General features: G+C 46.2%; 1 protein-coding gene and 1 long non-coding RNA gene across 4 annotated transcripts in view; one reads left to right on the top strand and one right to left on the bottom strand.

The window, feature by feature from the left end:
- The window catches only part of ATG7 (autophagy related 7), a 244062-nt gene extending 224114 nt beyond the window's left edge, over positions 1–19948 (top strand). For all 3 annotated transcript variants that reach the window (XM_036738091.1, XM_036738093.1, XM_036738092.1), the window contains one exon: positions 18398–19948. In XM_036738091.1, coding sequence (XP_036593986.1) covers positions 18398–18430 — 33 coding nt within the window. In that variant the 3' untranslated portion in view covers positions 18431–19948. The remainder of the gene's footprint in view (positions 1–18397) is intronic.
- On the bottom strand, positions 1298–10551 carry LOC118830961. Its single transcript, XR_005009119.1, has 3 exons — positions 9804–10551; positions 8022–8190; positions 1298–1552 (listed from the first exon to the last, which is right to left on the bottom strand). It is a non-coding gene; the product is annotated as an uncharacterized LOC118830961 (long non-coding RNA).
- Positions 19949–22404: the final 2456 nt, after the last annotated feature.

Below are 22404 nucleotides of genomic sequence, written 5' to 3'. Positions count from 1 at the left end.
CACACCATGTACCAAGATAAAATCAAAATGGATAAATGATTTAAACATAAAGGGAAACATCATAAGTAAATTAGGGGAGCATGGAAAAATGTACATGTCAGATCTATGGATAAGGGAAGAGTTTTATGACCAAATGAGAGAGAAGGGAGATTACCAGAACTAGATCATTTTGGTTATATGAAACTAAAAGGCTTTTGCAAAACAAAACTAATGCAGCCAAAATTAGAAGGAAAACAGGAAATGGGGAATAAGGGAATTTGCAACAAGTTTCTCTGATAAAAACCTAATTTCTCAAATACGTAAGGAACCGAGCCAAATATATTAAAAAAAAAAAGCCATTCCCCAGTTGGTAAATGATTGAAGTATATGAACAGTTTTCAGAAGAAGAAATCAAAGCTATCTAGTTGGGTGAAAAATGCTCTAAATCACTACTGATTAGAAAAATACGAATTAAAACAATTCTGATGTACCACCTTCACACCTATTAGATTGGCTAATATGATAGAAAAAGAAACTGACAAATACTGGAAGGCATGTGGAAAAATTGGGACACAAAAGCATTGTTGGTGGAGTTGTGAATTGATCTGACCATTCTGGAGAACAATTTGGAACTGTGGACAAAGGGCTCTAAAACTGTGCATACACTTTAACCCAGCAATACCACAACTAAGTCTGTATCCTAAAGAGATCAAAGAACAGTGAAAAGGACCCATTTATACAAAAATATTTATAGCAGGAAGCTCTTTCTGTTCTGGCAAACAACTGGAAATTGAAGGGATGCCCATCAATTGGGGAATGGTCAAACAAGTTGTGGTATGTAACTGTGATGGAATAGTAACACAATAGCTATAAGAAATACAAGGAGGATGGTTTCAAAAAAACCTGGGAACACTTATATGAACTCGTACAAAGTAAAGAGAGCAGAACCAGAAGAAAATTGTACATATTAACAGCAATATTGTTAGGATGATCAACTGTGAAAGCCTTAGCTATTCTGATCAAGACAATGATCCAAGCCAATTCCAAAGGACCCATGATGAAAAATGCTGTCCACTTCTAGAAAGAGAACTGATGGAACTCTCAATTTAGATTGAAGCATACTTTTTAAAACTTTATTTTTATTGTTTTACTCTGTTTGCATTTTCTTTTGCAATATGACTAATATGGAAATACATTTGGCATGACTTCATATGTATAATCAGAATCAAAGTGCTTGCCTTTTCAAGGAGGAGGGAAGGAAATAATTTGGAATTCAAAGTTTTTAAATGATTCTTAAAAAATTTTACATGTGCTTGGGGAATATTTAATAAAATAAATTTTTTTTAAAAAAAGGAATGGTAAGATCTAGAAAGGATTGTGGAGACTTGGGCATGTTCATAGGCAGCAGGGAAAGACCCAATAATTAGGGAGAAATAAAAGATTGTGAGAGTGGGGATGATCTTGTGGGCAGGCAGCTGAAGAACATGGAAAAGCATGGGATAAGGGGTGTGGCCTTCCTTTGTTCCATCTCCTGCTTCCTTCACTGTGGCCCATCCAGGCTTTTCAGCCACTTCTGCAAAGGAAATAGCGAGAGGCAAACTTCCATCAGTCATTTTTGTTCCATTGGCAGTTCAAAGGGAGAAGGTTATTAATTGCTGATGAGAAACCATAGACTAAAATGGGATCATTAGATCATGTATAGATTTTAATTATCCCTCTTCTCCCCTTCCTGTATTATCAAAGTTGATTTTGTTCACTAAGAGCAACTTTTGTTGCTTAATTTATTTAGGAGAAAGGGTTTTGTAATGAAAGAAATCTTTTTGGTGCTGTGGAAGATGGATTAAAATCAGTGTGTGTCACTGCACAGATCTTAAAGCTGGAGAGAGGGGAGGCTCATGTTTGCCCAGCATTGAGGGGCTCTAGCCCAGGACATTTGATTCCTTTTCTACTTGTTGAGCCACACCCATCAGAGACTCTCCCTGTTGCCCAGAGGTCCCTGTGAGGCAGTAGTATAGACAGAGTCCTGAATCCAGAACCAGGAGGCGTGGGTCTGAATTCCTGCTCTCCTCACCTATGTCTGTAGGCAAATTACTTGAGTGTCCCAGGCCCTAAAATCAGGGCTTCGACTAGATGCTGTCCAAGGCCCTTTGAGCTACAGTCCCCCCATGATCCTCTTAGGGCAAGGGAGTGGCTCGAAGATGGTGTTCTTGGGGATGCAGCACACCTTGTGTTCCTTCCCCAGGGAAATACCATAGAAAAGAATGCACAAACTCTACTGGACATCTGCAGAAGAGCACCCGGCTCCTTTCTGGCTCTATCCTCCAACTCCCTGTAATCTGCAAAATCATGGCAGACTTTTAACAACTCACACTGGCCTCTTTTCCCTCTCTCCACTTCCTGTCAGTTCCCCAGGAACCAAAAGCAATGCCGAAGTCATTGGCTTCAAGGTCACGGGGCAAGCGGTATGGTGGGGCAAGGGGCAGGGGCCAGGGCACCAGGCCACATGTTTTTTCTCCAGACCATTAACAAGCCCAGAGTCTCTGCTTGATTTTATTTGTTTGGGTTTGAAATTTACATCCAGCAAAAATTTATATCCACAGGACCTTATATACACATAGAATTTAACAGATACAGCCCCTGATATCATAGATTAGTAGAGCTGGAGGGGACCTCAGAAACCATCTAATCATAGGCGTTAGAATTAATATAGATCATACATTTAGAGCTGGGAAGGGCCTTAGGCATCATCTAATCCAGGACTTTAATTTACTACAGATGAGGAAACTGAGGCCCAAAAAAAGTTAATGTGGCCAGGATCAACCCAGCTGGTGAGTAGTAGCAGAGCTAAGCTGTAAACAGAGTTTCCCCTGACCCTAAACCCAGTGTTCTTTCCCATGTACATCGTGCCTTCAACTGTCTTATTGTATTTTCCCTGCACCTCCCTCTTTGCAAATGAGCATAGTGTGGCCCAGAAAAGGAACCTGACTTGCCTAAAGTAATGTGGAGAGTTAGTGCCAAAAGTGGGATTCAAATCCAGCTTTCCTGCCCTGGGTTCCCTTCTGCCATTCACCCTAACTCAAAGCCATCAGGAGGATGTGTGTTCTGTCTGTGTTGAGATGGCCTGGAGGTGTGAAAGTTGCCACAAATTTACTTTAACAACAACTTCCACTATTTTAGGGGGTGAGGAAAATGAAGGCAGGCCATTGTTGCAGGAAGAAGAAGAAAAAGAAGAGTACTCATTGTCCTCCTAGTAGAAAAGGATTCAGTAACCCTTCTTTGGCCCAGGGACTGCCCCAGGAACACACATTGTTGTGTCTCCTTCCTGTTAGGCAGAAAAGCAATACTGTCAATTAGAACGGAGGGAAGTGGATACGACCCTGTGCCCCCGAAGAGAATTACTTTGCATTTGAAATTTAAGAACCCCCAAATTTCAGTACCCCCAAATTTAACTTAAGCATGAAGTAAAACCTGAAAGATAGCAGGTGTGCTCAGATAATGGGCTTGGAGCTTGAGAACTGTGTGAGCTCTGACAGCTGGATCATTCCTGGCCTCTGTAGGGACCTCCCCCCTTATTATCAGGCACTGTATCTCAAGTACATTATCCCAGGTGTGCTTGAGATTACAAGGAACTCAAAGCACCAATCCAGTTTCCCAGGTTTAATCCCTGATCAGGTGTCTTTGTGAAACATGGAACCTGATGAGAGACTAGGGCCTCACATCCTGTTTTTGCAGTTGTTTTACCAGGGGAGGAGGGGAGTGGCAGAAGGAGGTTACAGTCTCTAGCTCCTTGCTAATGGGAGTTTCAGGATAACACAGGAAACTCCAGATCTCCCCATAGCCAGCTCTGTTATCTATGGCAAGCCCAGCTCACTAGAATCCACTATCATGATTTTGCCACTCCTATCCTCTGGCTTGCTCCACCTACTTTTTTTGGGAGTTGGCAGAAAAGACTGTCTTGCTTGTTTTTATCCTGTTACTGATACCAGCCCACACTTCACACAAGAGGACCTAAGTATTCCAGAATTAGCTGAGGTCCTCCCTCTGTAATGTCATGGGAGCCACTGGTGGAGACTGGGGGAAAACAGGAAAGAGCCACTTTGATGTTCTCCCTTTGTGGAACATCTCTGTGCCACTTTTCCAAATGCATGTGGTTAGGGGACCGAGCCATCTCCCCACTTCTCCTGTGTGTATTGTCCATGTCTAACTGCGTTTCATATGGCTAATACTGATGGCCGAGGCTTGACGCCTCATTCATGGCTCTATATGAAGCACTCTGACTCAGTTGTTCAGTAGGGCATTATTTGGGGGCAAAAAATGTCTATCTCCCAAGCAGTTTTGAGATCCCATAAAGTGGCCATTGGCTTAGCTCTGTTTCTGCCTCCTCGTGATCTTCCCTTTCTCTGGGATGTGGGTCCTTCATCTGTCGAACGAAGAAGTTGGATTAGGTTATCCTTCCATCTTCCAGCTGAGATATGCATTTAGTCTGGCATCTGACCAGTGTGTGAACATGCCCAGACTGCCCATCAGCATGGGGCAGGGCCTCAGGAATATGGCCAGCAATCAGAGTGCTTGCAAGAGGCTTTATCTGTTTGGGTTCTTCCAGGGTATTCAAATAGTTTCCACAATTCCCTCATATGTCACTCCTCCTTAGCATGGACCCTTCAGTCCACTCTGCCATTCCCAATATACTCTCATACTTCTCCTGTATTATCTCACCTTTGTGCCCTTCTTCCTTCTTGCCTTCTTTACCAGTTCAGTGCGGATCTTGCCCGATCTTTAAGGCCTATGCCAAGATCCCCCTCCATCACAAAGTCTTATTTTCCCAGCCCAGAGTGCTCTTCTGGGAATGTCTGTAGCATTCTAGTGTGTACCATCAATCTAATACTTGATTACATATTGCCTTCCATGGCATTTTTTATTCTAATTTTTCATTTAGATCATTTTTCAGTGCAGTACATGGACCTCTGGAGATCCTTGAGAACATTTCAGGAGGCCTGCAAGGCTTAAAATATTTTCCTAATAATACTAAGACTTTATTTGCCTATTAAAATACTTCCCCCTTTTCCAAGCACATATCTATATGAGGCTGGATTGTCTTCATAGACTTTAACCAAAACAACACATTATCATAACACATTAAATGCAGAAGCAGATATAAGGATCCAGCTGTCTTCTATTAATCCAGACATTAGAGATTTGCAAAAATATGTAAATTTTTAAAATGCTACTCTTTTTACTATTTTTTGAAAATATAGTTATTTATAAAATATTATTCATATTAACATGTGCTAGGCTTATTGTTTATTATTATTTAAATTATTAAACTAATTATTTAATAATTAATAAGATTCCAAAATTTTTATCAGTATTCATTTCTAATATGATTGGTATCAGCAGATATAATCTGCATAAATAAAAGCTCTTTGAGGTTCTCAGTAATTTTTAAGAATCTAAAGGGATCCTTAGACCATAAGAGCTGCTGACTGAGGGGATTTCTCAGGTCCCCACTAGCTCTCCACTTCTACGAAGCCATGATCCTCTGTGTGCTAGGCTTAGATCCCCAGGTAGAGTAGTAAGACTCCCATCAAGGGTAGAGATATTCATCCTTTCTTTTTCGTACCCCCTCACCCTCTTACCCCCATGCACCCAGCCAGCACTCATTCTCAGGCCTTTAGGGAAGAAATAAGGTTCCATTCCATTGTCCTGGGGGCTATGGGTGAACTTGGAGGGAAACAATCTGGGGCAGCCACGTGGCAAACTGAAATTCCTCTGGTTGATCTGACTTCTTTGTCCCTGTGGGTGAAATGCAGAGGCCAAGGACTTTGACTGGGCAGCCTCTTTCAGAATCACTCCAGATGATGTTGAAATGTTCATAAATGGGCACTTATTGAATACCTACTGTACCCTCTACACTGTCATAGGAAGTAGTGGGCAGGGCCCAAGAGAAGCAGAGGATACCCGGACCCTCCTTGGGGGCAGAGTCTGTCATCTTTTGTGTTCCCAGCCCAGTGCTTTCTTCGCATTTGGTAAATGCTAAATAAATGGTTTTTTAAGTGCTTGTTGAATGCACCAACAGTGAACATTGGGAGAGTCTGTAATTAAAGGTTAAATTGTGAGTTTCTGACAGTAAGTGCTATAAGAATTCAAAGGGAGTAGGGGACAAGGCAGGGCTGGATGGTCAGGATGAGCTCATGGAGGAATTGGGACTTGGCTTGGCCCTTGAAGAATGAGAGAGATTAACAGGGGGCTGCTTTAGAGGGACTGACTTTGGGTCACATGTTTATCTACTCTGCACTGATCTCTGTTCCCTGGTCACTTCTCCCAGAATATGACGGAGAGAGGCCACAAGGAAAAGCTAGCACTTCACTGAGTGAAACTGAGCCAGGTCTAAATACTATTGCTCTTGACTCTAGGCTAGGCAGGGCAATATCATCCCTTGAGCTTTCTGTCTCTTCCATTAATGGGCTCATGGCTTTGCTTAAACGCTTCTCAGAAAGCAACAAAGTTTAAGACAGTTCCAGTAGCAAAATGTTTGCACCAGGTACCCATGGTTAATTCCAAGTACCCCACTCTTGAGTGTAGGAACACACACACACACACATACACACACATACACACCATTTCCCTCCCCGTGCTGTGCCCTGCCCTTCCTCCTCTCTCACCATTCCCAGAGTTCAGCTGTGTTTTGGATGAATCTGACCCATGTGGTGGTAAGGGAAGTTCTCACCCCACCTTGAACAGCTGCCTCTGCTGTCAGGAAGGAGGCTGGGCTGCTAACTGGAAGTGCCGCATGGAGAGGTGTGTCTCACATTGGCCTTCCTGCCCCAAAGGGTGGCAGCTGCGGATGTCAATGTGTTCTGGGACACTCAGTGGCTGAATTTGCCTGCGGCCTTCTGTGAGCTGGGCAGGAAGTAGTTTTCCACTCTCAGTCCGAGCTAGAATAGTCTCTGAGTAATGGGGAGTGGATTAGACCATCACCACCCTGGCCATTTAGGAGAGCAGTGTGCCACCTTGGGGATGGTTCGGGGCATGGGGAATTTTGATTTAGAGTCGGGAGGATTCCCCGTGGTCTGGCAGCAGCAGGTGAGAGCCAGGTACCTGAGAAGAAGGGGTGAGGGTACCAAAGGGAAGTAGAAACAGCCCAGAAAGAAGAATGGAGGATTTTTTAAAAAGAAATATTGGAGCTGGGAATACAGAATATTCAATTCAGAATGTCCATTGCCTTTATTTTAAAGAGCAGCGACTTTGCCTGAGGTCATTCAGCCACTTAGGGGCAGGGCCAGCACTAGCACCCAGGCATCCTGTCTCCAAATCCCCTGTTTTTTCACTACTTCCTAATGCAGAACAGACTCTGTCTGCCTTAATATTTGCCCAGTGGCCACCTCTGCAAGCCACTAGGGTGGTTCCCCACTCTGAAGTTCTCCAGGAGGTGTGGACAGTGTTTCTTATCAATGGATGTCACTCCACTTAGTCTCACCAGGCAGAAGCTAGCTGGGTTCTGAGCTTACCCCTATATCCCTCATCTCAGATGCAGCCTATTGTCTGAAGGCTGGGCTGAGCCATGTGCTTTTCTATGGGTTACGACTCTGGAGCATCCAAATGCGCTCATGGTAAATGGGCCTTCATGCCCAACAAGGACTGGCCTCCAACCTGCCAAGCTATAAAGGAGTCAGGATCTGTGACCTAACCATCATGCACCAAATGTAACTAAACAGAGATCTGTATAATGCGTCAAGGTTTACAAGGCGCTTGTTATCTTACTTGGTCTCCATGGGCATCAGCCCTGTGAGCTGTAGGTAGAACATGCCTCGTTATCCTGGTTTCTTAGAGGAGGAAACTGAAGCACACAGACAGGTTCAGTGACCAGCTAAGGAAACACGGCTCCTAAGAGCTACGATGCAGTCCTGAGGAGCCCCTGACCTGGGTGCCCCTGACCTGGGCTCTCACTGTGCCCAGAGGACTTCCCCCCAGGGCCAGCCCCCTCCTGACTGAGAAAGCTGACAGGATTTGTTCTGTGTGACCCCAACATCCCCTTCGGATACCTTGGCGTTGCCTCAGTTGTCCGACTTGCTTTTGCTGGCTCTCATCTTGAGAGGAGAGCTGATTACTATCCCATGATGAAGAGTGCTGGCTGTCAGGAGGCCTCTGTTCTTCTCTGGGCTCTGCCATAAACTGACTCTATGGTCTTCACATTCCCTCACCATTCCATGTCTGTAAAATGAGACGTATTAACTATATGCTGTCTAGAGACTCTTCCAACTCTGAAAGTCGCCAGAAGTCTGAAAGTCACTAGGGGCATTTATGTTTCAAACTGGGATCGAGGTGAGAGCAAGAAAGTTTGCCTAACCAAAGGAAGAAGTTGGTTCAACAGAATTTTTAAAAATGAATTAAGCAGCTGTTGTACCAGAAGCGAGCGAGACACACCACAGAGTATAAGTTTTAAGTGGAGAATTTATTAGCCGGCGGCCACTGGGGTACGGCACCACAAATCAATGGCGATGTGTTGGGGTGATGGCTTGGCTTATATAGGATATGTGTGGGGTACAGAATGGGGGGAACAGGAACAAAGGTCCTGGCTGATCAAAAGATTCAGTCAGGTTATCGTACTAGTGGGATAATCTCATTTACATTCCTTGGTGGAGTCACGGAGCCCCAGGGATATCTGCTAGAAAGGGTCTGCCAGGTTATCCTTCAGTGGGATGGTCCTATCTATTGATATTCCTTGATGGAGTCATGGAGTCCCAGGGGGTTTGCTAAATGCCAAAGATATCTGAGTCCATTCTTTCTGGGGGTGCTTGTCAGTAGCTAGGGTTTACTCAGGGGTTCCTAATTTTCCTTGTATTACATTCCCCACTTTTTTCCATGGGAATTTCAAATCCTTGAAAAAAGGAATGACCTGATGGGGCATAGCAATAAAATTAGGTACCCCAATGGCCGCCGGCTAATAAATTCTCCACTTAAAACTTATACTCTGTGGTGTGTCTCGCTCGCTTCTGGTACAACACAGCTACCAGGTACATAGCATTGTGTTGGGCTAGGACGTGCCCTCATGGGCCACACAGTTGAAGAGGAGGAGGAGACAAGTATAGACAACTTTCATCTGCAGTCACACAGGATAGATGCCTTGGAGAAGTACAAGCAAAATGTCCAGCCCTAAGTTGGCAATAGGAGGGCTTCAGGCACCAGTGACAGGTCAGTTCTGGGCACAGGCCTTCCTTCTGGGTATCCTGTGAGTCACATCCCATATGCTCCCTTCCTCTCCCTCCCTCTTGCTGTGTTTGAGGAACAAATGAAGAGGCTTTGGGCAGTTCCCACAGGGTTCCTGAGGAGGGACGTGTAGGGGGAGCAGGGAACAGCAGGTTCAGCCCCAGCACAGCCAAGCTGCTGGCGGGTCTCCCTCCTGTTCCCCTCAGGACTGTTCCCACTGAGCCCCGTGAATATTGGCCTGCCCCTGAGGCGTCAGCCCAAACTCTAGTGGAGTCACCTAGTGGGCAGCCTCCCCAGCGGGCCTTTAGGGAGAACAATCCTCAAGCCCCGACACAGGAGCAACTGGCTGCAGGGTGGCCCGACCCAGAGCCCTGGGAGCAGAGAGATTCTTCAGCTCCTGCCCATCATGGGAATAACCATGGCCAGAGCTCCAGGGGACCCCACAGGGTCATTTAGATCCATTGGGAGGAACACTCAATTTAGAGTCAGAAGACTTGGGTTTGAATCCTAACTCTGAGGCCTTGGGCAAGTCACAGAAACCCTCTAGGACTCAGTTTCCCCAATTTAAAAAATGCTTGTTAAGCATTATGCTACATGAAAAAAATAACAGCCCTTACCTGACTCAAGCAGCTAGATGGTGCATGGATGTGGTGCAGGACCTGGAGTCAGGAAGACCTGAGTTCAAATCCTGCCTCAGATGCTTAACTGATTGTATGGCTCTGGACGAGTCAGCCTCAGCTTCCTCATCTGTAAACTAGAGATAATAAGGGTAAAATGAGACATTAAAGTAACATGCAGGCGGCTAGCTGTAGTTCTAATAATGACAATTATGATGATGAAGCTTCCAGACTAATAGACCCAGCGCAGCGATGAATGCAATCCAGAGTAGAAGGTGATAGAGACAAAGGTAGGCCGGGCTGAATGCTAGGAGAAATCTGAGGAGCGACTAGTCCATGGAGGAGATGACGTCTGAGACAAGGACAGGCTTCAGCAAACGGACACGGAGACGGGGAGGGCGGAATCTCTTCTGAGTTTGAGGCGTGTTGTTTGTCGTAAAAAAGGCTGCGATGGAATGGGCAGTGGGCGAGATGAAACAAAGATTTCTCACAGCTCAGAGTCCTAGATGTAGGCCAGAGAGGGCCACAAGACCGAGCTGAAGCTGCAGCCTGGGCCCCTTCCCAGGGCATTCCACTAGACCCTCAGATGTCTCCCCAGAAGACTCCTCACGACAAAAAAGACAGAAGTGACAAGGATCCACGTATCCAGGAAAAACAAGACAAAACAAAGCAAAAAGCCCAGAGTGGTGGGAAGCGCTCGAGCCCCCTTGCCTTTGAGTCGAGCAAGAAGCCTCCGTAGAAAAGAACTGTGCTTTACTCCTACAGATTTGAAAGAGTAGCCGGGGTGTTGGTATTTACCTTGGCAGGTTCTCAGCCCCTTGCACAGGGCAAGGTGAAAATGTGTGTGTAAACAAACTGTTCCTTCGATGTTTTCCATTCACGTTAGTGCTGTTTTGCAACCCGTTCTCAGAATTCTGAAGAGCTGCCTACGTGGTTGGCAAACAGATCTCCAGAAAGTTGGAGACACAGTGAGGGCCGAGGTTCAGAGAGCCACTGGGGTCAGGTTCAAATAACAAATTCCTGGAGTGGAGGCTTTGCAAATCCTAGTGAAAAGTTTACCTTCATTGAAGGTTCTTGGGCTGGGCACTCCCCTTCCCCTTTGCTCCTTGGACTCAATGGGCAGAGGCTGACTCCTTGTCCTGTCAGATATGGGCCTGGAGACTGGAGTATGCTGTGTTCTGGTTCTCTGTTGTAGAACTGGGCCCTGCTCTGGCCAGGTTCCTCAGCTGTACATTTTCAAGTTGGAAGGGCCCTTAGAAGTGATCTCAAACCCTCTCATTTCACAGATGTGGAAGCTGACATAGACAGGAAGTGACTTGCCCAGGTTAAGCAGCAGTTAGTTGCTGCTTAAAGTTAGTGGCAGAACCAGGGATGGACCCCAGGCCCACTGCCTCCCAATCCGGGGTTCTTTCTACTACACATGCTGCCTTTCCCCATAAGTATTGTATAAATTCAAGCTATGGTTTCTCTACTGTAAAAGATACGGGGCTTGGCAGGACTCACCAAGGGCCTGTTCATCTCTAGAATTCAGGAAACTGGACATCACAAAGTAAATAGGCATCTCCTGTTGCCAGGACCTCGCCCATAATTCCAATGGGGTGGGGAAGGCAGAGGAAGGGAGAGAGAATGAATTAGAGCCCCCCAAATACCCTCCTACCACAGATCTTTGTTCTTTTTTCAGTTATTATGACTGACCCCTTTTGTCTCTTGGGGACCATTTTGATAATTTGGGTCAGGGCCTAAGACATATCTAGGATTTTCCCTCTATCTCCCCAGCTCCAAAACTTCCCTCAGAACCACAGTTTTGCCGGGAAAGTGGGCTAGTTTGGGGGTACTCTAGGGAAGGTTCTCTTAATCTGGAATCCACAGACCCTGTTTGCAGAAGAATTTCTGGGGGAGGGGGTAGTCTGTGAACTTGAATGGAGAAAAAAATATTCCTTTTTATTCTCAACTAAACTGTAACTGAAATTTCATATTGCCTTCAATTATGAACTTTAAAAATATGATTATGAGAAAGGGTCCATAGGCTTCATTACACTGCCCAAGGGGTCCATGACACAGACAAGGTGAAGAACCCCTGGGCTCTGAGGAATCTTTGGGGAATGTCATTTACATTTCCCTGGGGCTTCTCTAGATGTCTCTGGACCAGCATAGCTTATCAGGGGCCTGATCTGGCTCTAACCTAACCCCTGACTGCCATCCACATCTGAGTATAACTGGGAACCCCACCCCTGCCACCACCAAAACAGGTGTCCCTTCCAGATGGGACCTGTTTCAGGCTACTGGTGGCACACTCCTAGGAGTTGAAGAAAGTTAAACAGGAGGGGAAATCGAGGTTTGTCTGTCTCCCAAAGGCTCAGAAACAGCCCACTTCCCAGGGCTCTTCCCACTTTGGTCCCTCAGAGGCATCCTTGACCCCAGTCACCATGGAGAAAGCTGGAGGTTAGAAATTAAACATTTAAAGAAACAATGGCTTTTATTTCAAACGTTTCAGTTTGTTACTCCATCAGTGGGGGCCCTCCAATGGTAGGGGTCCCAAAACAGTCATACCTTCTTGCTCTGGGCAGCTTCTACCTTGGCAGGTTCTCCTATAAATCCACTGTAAGGAGCTCCGCAGAGTGCTTGGGAGGCCTTACCCTGTTTAGGCCTCTTAGCACTGCCAGGGCCCATGGGCAATACTCAAAGCTACTTCTGGTGTGTCTGTGTGTCAGTGTTGGTGATAGGCCACATCCACTGTTATGTCTCTCCATTGATCTGTAGGTCACCCATAATTATGATTCTTTGGAAATTGTGTTGTTCTGTAATTTGCAAGAATATTGATATATAAAAGATGGCTTTTTTTGTTTCCAAGAGCAATTTGGGAACATTGAAAGTGCCAGGGCCCTTTCCCAAAATGCCATCCAGTTGACTCTTCCTCCTGTTTCATTTTGAGCTCAATTCGTTGTTGAGGAGCAATGTTTCCAAAACATATGTGGTGATGGACTGGCCGAGAGCCTTATGCATTCAACTCTCCATCATGGTCTGGACATTAAGCATTCATGGATCACAGATTTAGCATCGAAAGGGACCTGGAGGTCATCTAGTCTGACCCCTTCAATTTACAGATGAGCAAACTGAGGCTCAGAGAAGTTAAAATGGCTTGCCCAGATTCACCAAGGAGTAAGTGTCAAGACCTGGGTTTCAGGTTCTCTGGCTCCAAATTCCCACTTCATTACATGCGTTATTCCCCTCTCTGTGGATTGCTTGGTCACTCTGTTGAGTGAGTGTGCATTTGATTTAGATGCTCCTTAATATAACCATCACAGTGTCACCTGCCAGTGGCACCCTTGGAGGAGACCTCTCTAGCCATGAGGAATTGTGCTTCCATTGTGCTGGATGGCATTCCTAATAGAGGCAGTCACTTTCTCCCAGTTTTGTGTCTCACTTGCTAAGGCATGTTGATATGCCGTGATGTTTAGAGTATGATAGAACAAAGTCACACGTTATCAAGGAACCTTGTAGAATCTTAACATGTATTGGAGAGCCTTTGTTGGAGTAATGATGTGAGGGCCTCACTTTACATCACTGGATCGGATATTCTGTTCTAATCAGCAAATGAGAAAAAGTGGTGTTGTGGACTTTCTGAATCTTTTATTCAATGTTGTGACTATGAAAATATAGTTTGCTGTAGAATGTCCTTTGTGAAAGCCTGCCTGTTTCCTTCTTATATTTCTTAAGTATCTGTGTAGATCAGTCTTTTTTTTAATCCAATTTTATTTTCTCTCTTTCCTTTTTACCTCCTCTCTCTCCCTCTCTCCTTCCTCTACCCAGTGAGAAGGCAAGAAAAGCAAAGCCCATTAGAAATACATATACCCATGAAATTCTCAAAGATTCTAGAGAGAGAAAAAAAAGTGAGGGCATGAGTCAGTTGCCTCTACTTGGTAGTAAAGCCTTCTGTGATTTTTTTCCCCCAACTTATTATCTAACCTGATCTCACCTATCTTGAGAATTGATCCCTTAATGTCTTCAATATTTTATCACCCTCAACATGGATTTCCTTTTTCTGATCTTAATCTGGCCTGGCAGCTCTGCCTTCCATTTCCTCATGAAGCACCTCTGGGATTCAAATGTATGAGACCAAATATGGTAGTCCCATTGTTAATAAGGAGCAATTTTTTAAAAATAGAAATGCTGACAGATCTGTGTTTCATTTCTTTGTTGTCCGAGAAATGTTCTTGGGATGAGCTGGCTTAAATCCAAGCTTTCTGGAAGCATATTTATCTTTGCACAGTTTCTTACCTTTTTCTGAGGCAGTATCACTCAAAATCTTCACCTTCCTTTTCTGTATTCAGATAAGTATACACAATCAGAAGACTTTCTTGTGAGTGAATCCAAACATGAGGACTGGTATCAAAAGCCCTCTTCAGGGATGAGGTCCTGAAGTCTTAGGCTGTGGTCTTGAGTAGTGCCCAAGAGGGGCAAGGCTTGGTATCTGAGGCCCTGGACCCAAAGGGAAGATAATCATGCAATCACAGCTCTACCCCTAGTCCTGCTCCACTCAGTCCAACCAAAGACCTTTTGTTGCGGTGAGCTGGGGTAGAAAAAGTAGCAGGAGATGCTGGGGCAGAAAAGGGTAAAGAAGAAGGAGATCTCCTGCACCTGCCCCTGAACAGCCGCAGTCTGAGGCACCCGCTCTCACCAGTCAAGTGATGAACATTCTGCCTTAACTTGGCCCCACTCCCATGCTTCTATTTAGTGATATTATTTGTTTCCATTTGTATGTCTTTCTAACACAATTCCCCAAAGTGGAAACTTTCTGAAGGAAGATCATGTCTTCTCCCTCTGTTTCCCTCAAAACAGCCGCCATACTGCTAGACACACAGTGGATGTTTAATCTTAAACCATGTTTTTATTGGAAATAAAAAATGGTGATTCTGTGAGAGTTGTTAGCTGAATAAATTAAGTGCCCAAGTGAGCTAACCTCTCTCTCTCCCCTTAGCTGAACTCGATTAAGCAAACATTTCTTAAACACCTGTTCTGTATAATGTCCCATGCTATGTCAGCACTAATTAAACCATCCCTGTTCTCAAGGAGCGCCTGTCTTTCAGTAGGATAGAACAGGTACAGGGAGATGTAAATGTGAGGCGATCCAAAGTGAGAAAGAGCACTAGCGAACGGGACCAAAGAAGCCTTTGCCAGAGAGATGGCACCAGAGCAGAACCTTGCAGGATGGTCAAGACCATGAGAGGTGGAGATTAGGAAGGAATTCATTACAGGCATGGTTAAGTCTTGTGAAGATGTTTGGGAGTAGGAGGGGCAGCAAGCTGGTGTAGTGAATAGAGCACCAGCCCTAGAGTCAGGAGGATCTGAGTTCAAATCCAGCCTTTGACATTTGACATGTTTACTAGCTGTATGACCTTGGGCAAGTCACTTAACCCCAATTGCCTTGCCTTCTCCCCTCCAAAAAAAAATAATGTTTGGGAGTAGGAGGTGAGGTCAGGGGGCAGCATGTTGTCCAGCTTGGCCAGCACCTAGAGCTTGTGACCAGGCCTAATACAAAATAAGTGTGGAAAGGTAGATTTGAACCAGACTAGGGAGGGTCTTGATTTTCTAGACTGAAGGTTTCCACTGAACTTTTTTTGAGCAGCAGAGACTTTATCAGACCTACAATTATGGGGGATTATTTGATAGCTGTCTAGAATATGGATTGAAAAAGGGAAAGAATGGAGGCAAGAAAACCAGTCAGGAGACTATTAAAATAATTAAGGTAAGAAATGACTAGTGCTCAAATTAAAGTGAGGACTGTGATTGGACAAGAGGGCATGGATGGAGATGATGCAGAAGCAGCATTGGTAGATTGACAATTGACTGGAGTGGGGGAGTGAGGAAGAAGAAGGGTCAAGGCTAATGCTGAGGTCATGAGACTGGTTCACAGGGAAGATGATCACGCGGCAGAAAAAGAGAAGTTTGGAGGAAGCCAAGATTTAGGGGGACGCACCATTTTTGACATGTTGGTGGGACGTCCAAGACTAGCTGTCAAGCAGGTATTTCATCCCACTGGAGCTCAAGAGAGAAGTTAGAAGTCAATACATCAATTTTGTACTCATCAACACATGGATGATAACTGACCTTAGATGAGATGGTGAAGCTACCTGAGAAGAGAATATAAAAAGAGAAGAGAAAAAAGCAGGCTAGAGTGCTGGGGAACCACGAAGGAGGATGGATGGTGATGGTCAAGCAAAGGAGAATGAGGAAGAGTCAGACACGAAGGAGAAGCAGAAGGCGGCTGTGTCTGAGAAGTCAAGGGAGCCGAGAGTAGACAGGAGGAAGCAGCGGTATCAAGCTTGAAGCCACTAATCCTTACAGAAGGAGTCCTGCGGGCCCCATGTTGATTAAATTCAAATACTATCTATGAGTCATTATATATTTATTTTGTTAAATATTTCCCAGTTAACATTAATCTAATTCCCACAGTGGGTGTGCTCAGCAGTGTGGCTAGGGTAACTGAGGAAGGGGTCAACAAGGAGGAATGACCAAAAGCTAACATTCCTTGGGCTAGTAGAGGAATGGAATCTTGGAGCATAGTGCATAGACTCTTCAGATGTAGAAAATGGAGATCATTCGATATATCATATTATAGTCAGTACATCAATAATAAATATCTTTTCTAATATGATTGAAGTAACAGTATTTTTATTATTATTAACAATCTTTAATTACTACATTTATAGAATCTTGAGCTAAAAAGGACCTTAGAGGTCATCCAATCCGGCACACTGCTCAAATCCTAAATTCCCCCGACAATATAACATCCTTGGGAGAAGATTATCCCAACTTTTCTCATAACATGGAAACTTACCTCACTGAACCCAAGAAATGTGTCTCCTTTGGCTAATGATACATCCGAATGTGGTGGGTGTTGGTAGGTTATGGCTCATTTCCAACGATGATCTGGGCATAAGAAATAGCATAGAAGACACATATGACCACCCAAGGTGGTGTGTGGGTAGATTGTAGCCAGAAGGATGGAAAGAAGACGCACCATCTAGATGTGACACCGTAATCCACAGAATACTTCAAAATGTTGTACAAGCAAGTCGAGATCCAGTGGAGACCCAAGTCAAAAGGAAAATAGCCAAGTCCATGCAATGGGAAGACCATGGAGTGGGAGAGCAGAGATCCAGGGTTTCTCACAGATGGGTCACTCATTGACCGGGCAGGCCCCCCTTTTCTCACCTTGTAAAATAAGGACCTGAAAAGAGATGGAGCTGAAAAGATCCCTTCCATAAGGATGTCTTTGCTTCTGTTTTCTTCTTAAGAAAACTTGTACCTTCTCTCGCCTCCAGCACCTCCAGCTTCACAGACACTTCTGGTTCTAACTCTCAGATTCCTTGGTCTGTCCACAGCTTGCCTAACCCCTTCTTGCTGCTCCATCACATCCAACTCTTCATGACGCCGTAGGGCTTTTTTTGGCAGAGATACTGGAGTGGTTTGCCATTTCCTTCTCCTGTGGATTGAGGCAAACAGGTTAAGTGACTTGACCAGGCTCATACAGCTAATGAGCATCGGAGGCTGAATTTGACCTCAGTCTGACTCCGGGCCCAACACTCTGTGTACTATGGCACCCCCAGCTGCCCTCCCCCACTTGTAGGTTGGGGGGCGGGGCTGTAATCTGTCTTCAGCTGTCTCCAATGAAAATTGATGACTTCTTGGTACTATTGCTCAGGTCTAACGATTGAGCTAATTCCTCTGCTCAGTAAATACTGTATTCAATCTGTCGATGTCTTCTTTCCAGTCTAGAATGATATAGTTCACTTTCTGACTTCATAGTTTACAAAGCACTTCCTCACTGACCACAGGCAGTGAAAATTTGTATTCTCACGACTTCATAGGTGAGGAGACTGAGGCTGAGAGTCAGTGACTCCGCTTTGGCCATGGAGCTCCCGAGTGTCAGCCTGGCCCGGGAACTCCAAGCCCTGGTCTTCTGACCCCAGGTCATTGTTCCTTCCATTGTACCAGGAGGCCCTGCTAAATTCAGCAAGCATTTATTAAGAACCTAATATGTACTAGGTGCTGGGGTTCCAGAGCTTAAAATCATACTGTCCTTGCCTTCAAGGAACTCACTACCTTCTACCACCGGGGGGAAGAATACAATATGAACAAAGATAGTGGATATAAAGTAATTTCAAGAGGGAGAAAGCACCAAGGCCTGTGGGAGTCAGGAAAGGTTGGACAGAGGAGATCAGGGCACCCCAGCGTCGACTCTCTGTGGGGCAGGTGAGGATGGGAGTACATTCCAGATGTTAACTGTGTGGTGGTTTTCGGGGCAGGAGATATTAAGTCCTGTACAGGAAACAGGGAGCAGGCCAGTTAGACTAGAATGGAGAATGCATGAAGGGAAGTAATATGAAATGAGGTGCTCCGTTAAGTCCCCCAGCCACCTCCTTGGCCCCTGTTCAGTGTAGTGCTGTACAGCGCCTTTTCTATGCCCTGTGTTTTTATGACCTGTTCAGGCTAACCTTTTTTCTAAAGAGACTGTTGCTTGTTGAATTAAATCAGAACACAGGGGTTTCCACCACCTTGAGTAACACTTCACTGCTGTCTTCTCCATGCAGATCTGGGACATGAGCGACGATGATACCATCTGAAGCAGGCACAGATTCCTGGTGGCCCCAGGCTGCAGGTGACCAGCCACCATCTCCCAGCTTGGCCTGCTCCTCACCCAGCCCCAGCTGGCGTCTGGGAGCCGATTCGCCCTTGGGGCCGAAAGCCAGACTAACTACTCTGGGAGCTATCATTCTCTCCGCCTCCACGTCTACACTTCCTTTGGAGATGGGGTTGTGTAGACCATGCTTGCTCATCGTATACATTCTGCACTGTGACTCATGGGTCACGTACCTACCTACGTAACAGGCACTTTCCCTTTTTCTGCTTATTTTACCCATCAGTCCTAGGCTGATTCGCTGTGGAATTTCCATGCTGTATGGCTTTGAACCCTTCCCTCAAGCTCCCACTTTTCCTTAACCTTGGCAAATATTTGATATTCAAACTACCAGGGATTGCCCCCCACAGGTGGGAAGTTATTCTGCAGTAGGAAAGCAGCCCCGTCCTGTGGTCTGAAGGCTTCTGGTTCTCAGCACTCAGAAACGTCCTGGAGGAAAAAAGAAAGAGCTGCCCACATGCATTGTTACCTCTATTTAAAGAAGAATGCTAGCTTCCTGCCATTCCAATGTCCCTTCAACCTAGGGTGACGCCTGCTGGAAGGAATGTCCGCACCATGCTCTTGTTCTTTCTAGAATACCTGGGTGTGGGGAAGCCCCGTCAGCAAGCCAGGAGGAGGGTGGGAAGCCCAACCTATCTTCCTCTTCCTTGGACCAGGAGTTCTAGTGTTCTCCTAGACCCCATGGGTTGGCTTAAGGTGCCCAAAACCAAGTGCTTATGTTAAAGGAGATTATGGGCCTTTCCCAGAGGTCCCTCAGACCCCACTCTGGACCAGAAGCACAGCAATAACACTTTCCCCAATAGGGCCTTCTTATCCTCTCACCTCTGCTGGTGTACATAGCACAGCGCCCACAATGCCCTAAGAGGGCAAAGACAGGGATAGAAAGCCATTTCTGCCAGGATCTTGAGCTTGGCTCAGCTACAAGCTTGCCAACAACAAGCCAGTTCCCATAGGTGCTGTCCCAAACCTTTGACCTGCTCTGCTCTCCCACCTGGATAGCAAGGCAGTAAAGGCCAGAGAGGAACCTGTGGACATTTCATAGCACAGTCCGTACCAGCAAGCTCTGTGATCACAAGCAGGTCATCTCATCTCTGTTTCCTAATCTGTGCAACGAAGGGGCCAGGCTTGGTGATGCAGTTCTGAAGTCCCTGCCAGCTCCAGCAGTCTTTGTTTCAAGAGCCTGGTGGGCCTGTTTCACAAGTCTTGGGCCCCTGCCTTTGCAGGCAGGCTCACTCATTAAGAGAGAACTCCATGGAGGTCAACTCATGGTTGTTTTATCACCTAACCCTTTGTCCAGAGAAGCAACTTACCCTGTCACGGGTAAAGAGTGGGATGGGAGAGAGAGGGGACCTTGGGACTGGAGCCTGTGGGAAGGGCCGGGGAATGCCATCCAGTGCAATGAAAGCCATATGGAGTGAAAACAGGGATTAAAAAGTCAGTGGAACACTGTGTGTGTGTGTTGGTTTTATTGATTAACTTGAGGCCCCCACTGGCCCAGCTGGTATTTTCTGCTTTTAGCTGTTAGCAGTTGAGTATCTGTGACCATCTTGGCTTCTCTTGTGGTCTGAGTTTCCATGTATCCTTTCTGGCTTTTGTGGCTCAGCCCCCTAGGTTCTAAGTCACCACCTACCTACCCCTCCTTTTTCAATCCACAGATGCACCTCCACATACCTTCACCTTCTGTAGGGGGAGTGGAGATTCTCCTGCCATAGCTCCCCAGTTCCCCTTCCATCTCCTGGCTCCATGTTTGCAGCCTGTCCCGGCCAGGAGCTGCAACATCACACGTTCTTAAGAAGCCATTTCTTGGTTAAGATGGCTGCTTCAGAAGGATTAGATGCCCCTGAAATGGGCCCCCCTCCTCACCATATGAATTTGTGGTGTTTTTGGTTGGCCTGGATGACCCCTGGGATGAGGCCAGTGAGCCCACTTCTGAGGGTGTGCCCCTGCAAGCAAAGAGCAGACAGTGGCAAAGGACCAGGAAGGGGAAAAAGGAAAGTCCCAGAAAGTTCCCAGGCCCCAGACATGGTGGATTTCTGCTCAAAGGAGACTCTTGTGATGAATCCTGATGAGGTCAGCCATAAAGGTTAGCCTTTGTCTTGGCAAAAAGCAGTTCAGATAATGCCGGCCCGTGGTGCCAGCCAGGGAACTCTGCCAGGGTATATAAAGGAATTGGGCTGATACAAATACAAGATGGAGGCTTCCTCTTGAGGCTGTTTTCAAATGACAGTCATCGGATTGAGCCTTGTGTGATAAGCCATGGGAACGTTCCTCGCAGGTCTGTAAAACTGTGCTAGGAGTGTGTAGCTTACTGCCCCAGGCCAACAATGAGGCCCATCCTTTAGGGCTCAGGAAGCCAACCTGCTCCAAGAAAGACCTCTCCCACTCCCTACCCCCAAATACTCCATTCTCCCTCATGCCTACATCACAGCCCCACAGCACAAAGAAAGCAAAGATGTGAATTCAGGATGTGACTGGTGTTACAACTATGTCTTTCAGGAGTGACTCCATAAAGGAGGGGTGGGAGGAAAGGAAGCAAACAAGCACTGATTAAGCCCTGGTATCTGTCGGGGGCTGTAGGGCTAGGCACTCTTCAGATACCTCATTTGACCCTCACAGCCACCCTGGGAAGTAGGTGCTATTATTATCCCCATTTAACAACTGGGGAAACTGAGGCAGGCAGCAGTGACTTGCCCAGGGTAACACTACTAGAAGTGTTTGAGTCTGGTTTTTTTTAACTCTTCTTCCTGATTCCAGGCCCAGCAGGCTGCCCACCCCACCACCCAGCACGTTCACGACTCATGGAGGGGAGGTGGGATCGTCTTGTCTTTTGTTTTCTGTCGAGCACCAGCCAGGCACTCCAGAACAGATTAGTTAACCTGCTGGCAAACATTAGTTGCAATATTCACTGCAAATTCACCATTTGTCCAGTTCAGATAGCCATTCAACATAACGTGCATATCATCCTTTGTGTGTCACATCCAAGGCTTTGTCAGACATCGGGACATCACAAGTGGCTCAGGGACCATACCAGGGAAACCCTCTGGCCCTCTACCCTCCATGCAGTGTTTTGAACGATGGTGGTGGTCAAAAGACCCTTGGCAACTGTATGGCCCAGCTGTCCCCTGCGTGATCTTGGATCTAGGCACGGGCAGGGTTTAACTATACTCTTAGGAAAATGATTCTGCAGACGGTAAAATGTGGAGACAAAGGAACTCTGAGGAGCAGCCAGTCAACAGAGAAGCCCAGCGTATCCCATGGAAGACAAAGGAATGTCACTCTCCTGGTTGGCTGGAGGCCTGGTAATAAGTCAGAGGCCCCAAGGGAGAATGTGCCCTAAGGAGGCCCGCACCACCAGGGTCAACAGAGCTCAGCCAGGCTGTAGTTGGCGAAGTGGCCCCTGGATGACCCAGCTGATCCTGTCCAGACTTGGCCCTCTGACTGCCATGGGCCAAGCTGAGCCCCAGGATATTATCATTGCTAGAACCTCAGTCACATTTCTCTGGCCCATAGGGCACTGTCACTTCATTTTTTTAAAAGTTTTCATTTCCTGAGAGATGGCTCTGATCTTTGCTCGCTTTCATTCTAGTGGGGAGACCCACCTGGCACCCTCAGATGGCAGCCTCTTTAGGCACTTCATGTTGAGAACTCCATCCCATACTCCCAACCTGAGGAGTCTCGGGTCCCTGGGACCTAGGCAGACACACCTGCCTCACCATCAGTGTGTTTGTGCACATGTGAATTGGGAGGAGGCTGGCCTTCAGGCCCAGGGGAGGGACACTCGGCAGACAGTATTCTCAGGGGTCAGAACCACTTATAGGTCAGCACAGGTTAAATGCCACTGATACATTAGATGGTTTTGCTTAACAGATTGGCTTTGCTTTTTTTTTTAATGGGAAGATC

Source organism: Trichosurus vulpecula, chromosome 9, assembly GCF_011100635.1.
Source record: "Trichosurus vulpecula isolate mTriVul1 chromosome 9, mTriVul1.pri, whole genome shotgun sequence".
Classification (NCBI taxonomy): Eukaryota; Metazoa; Chordata; class Mammalia; order Diprotodontia; family Phalangeridae; genus Trichosurus; species Trichosurus vulpecula.
Note: the sequence above shows the minus strand (reverse complement) of the source record. Positions and strands in the feature narration are given on the sequence as shown.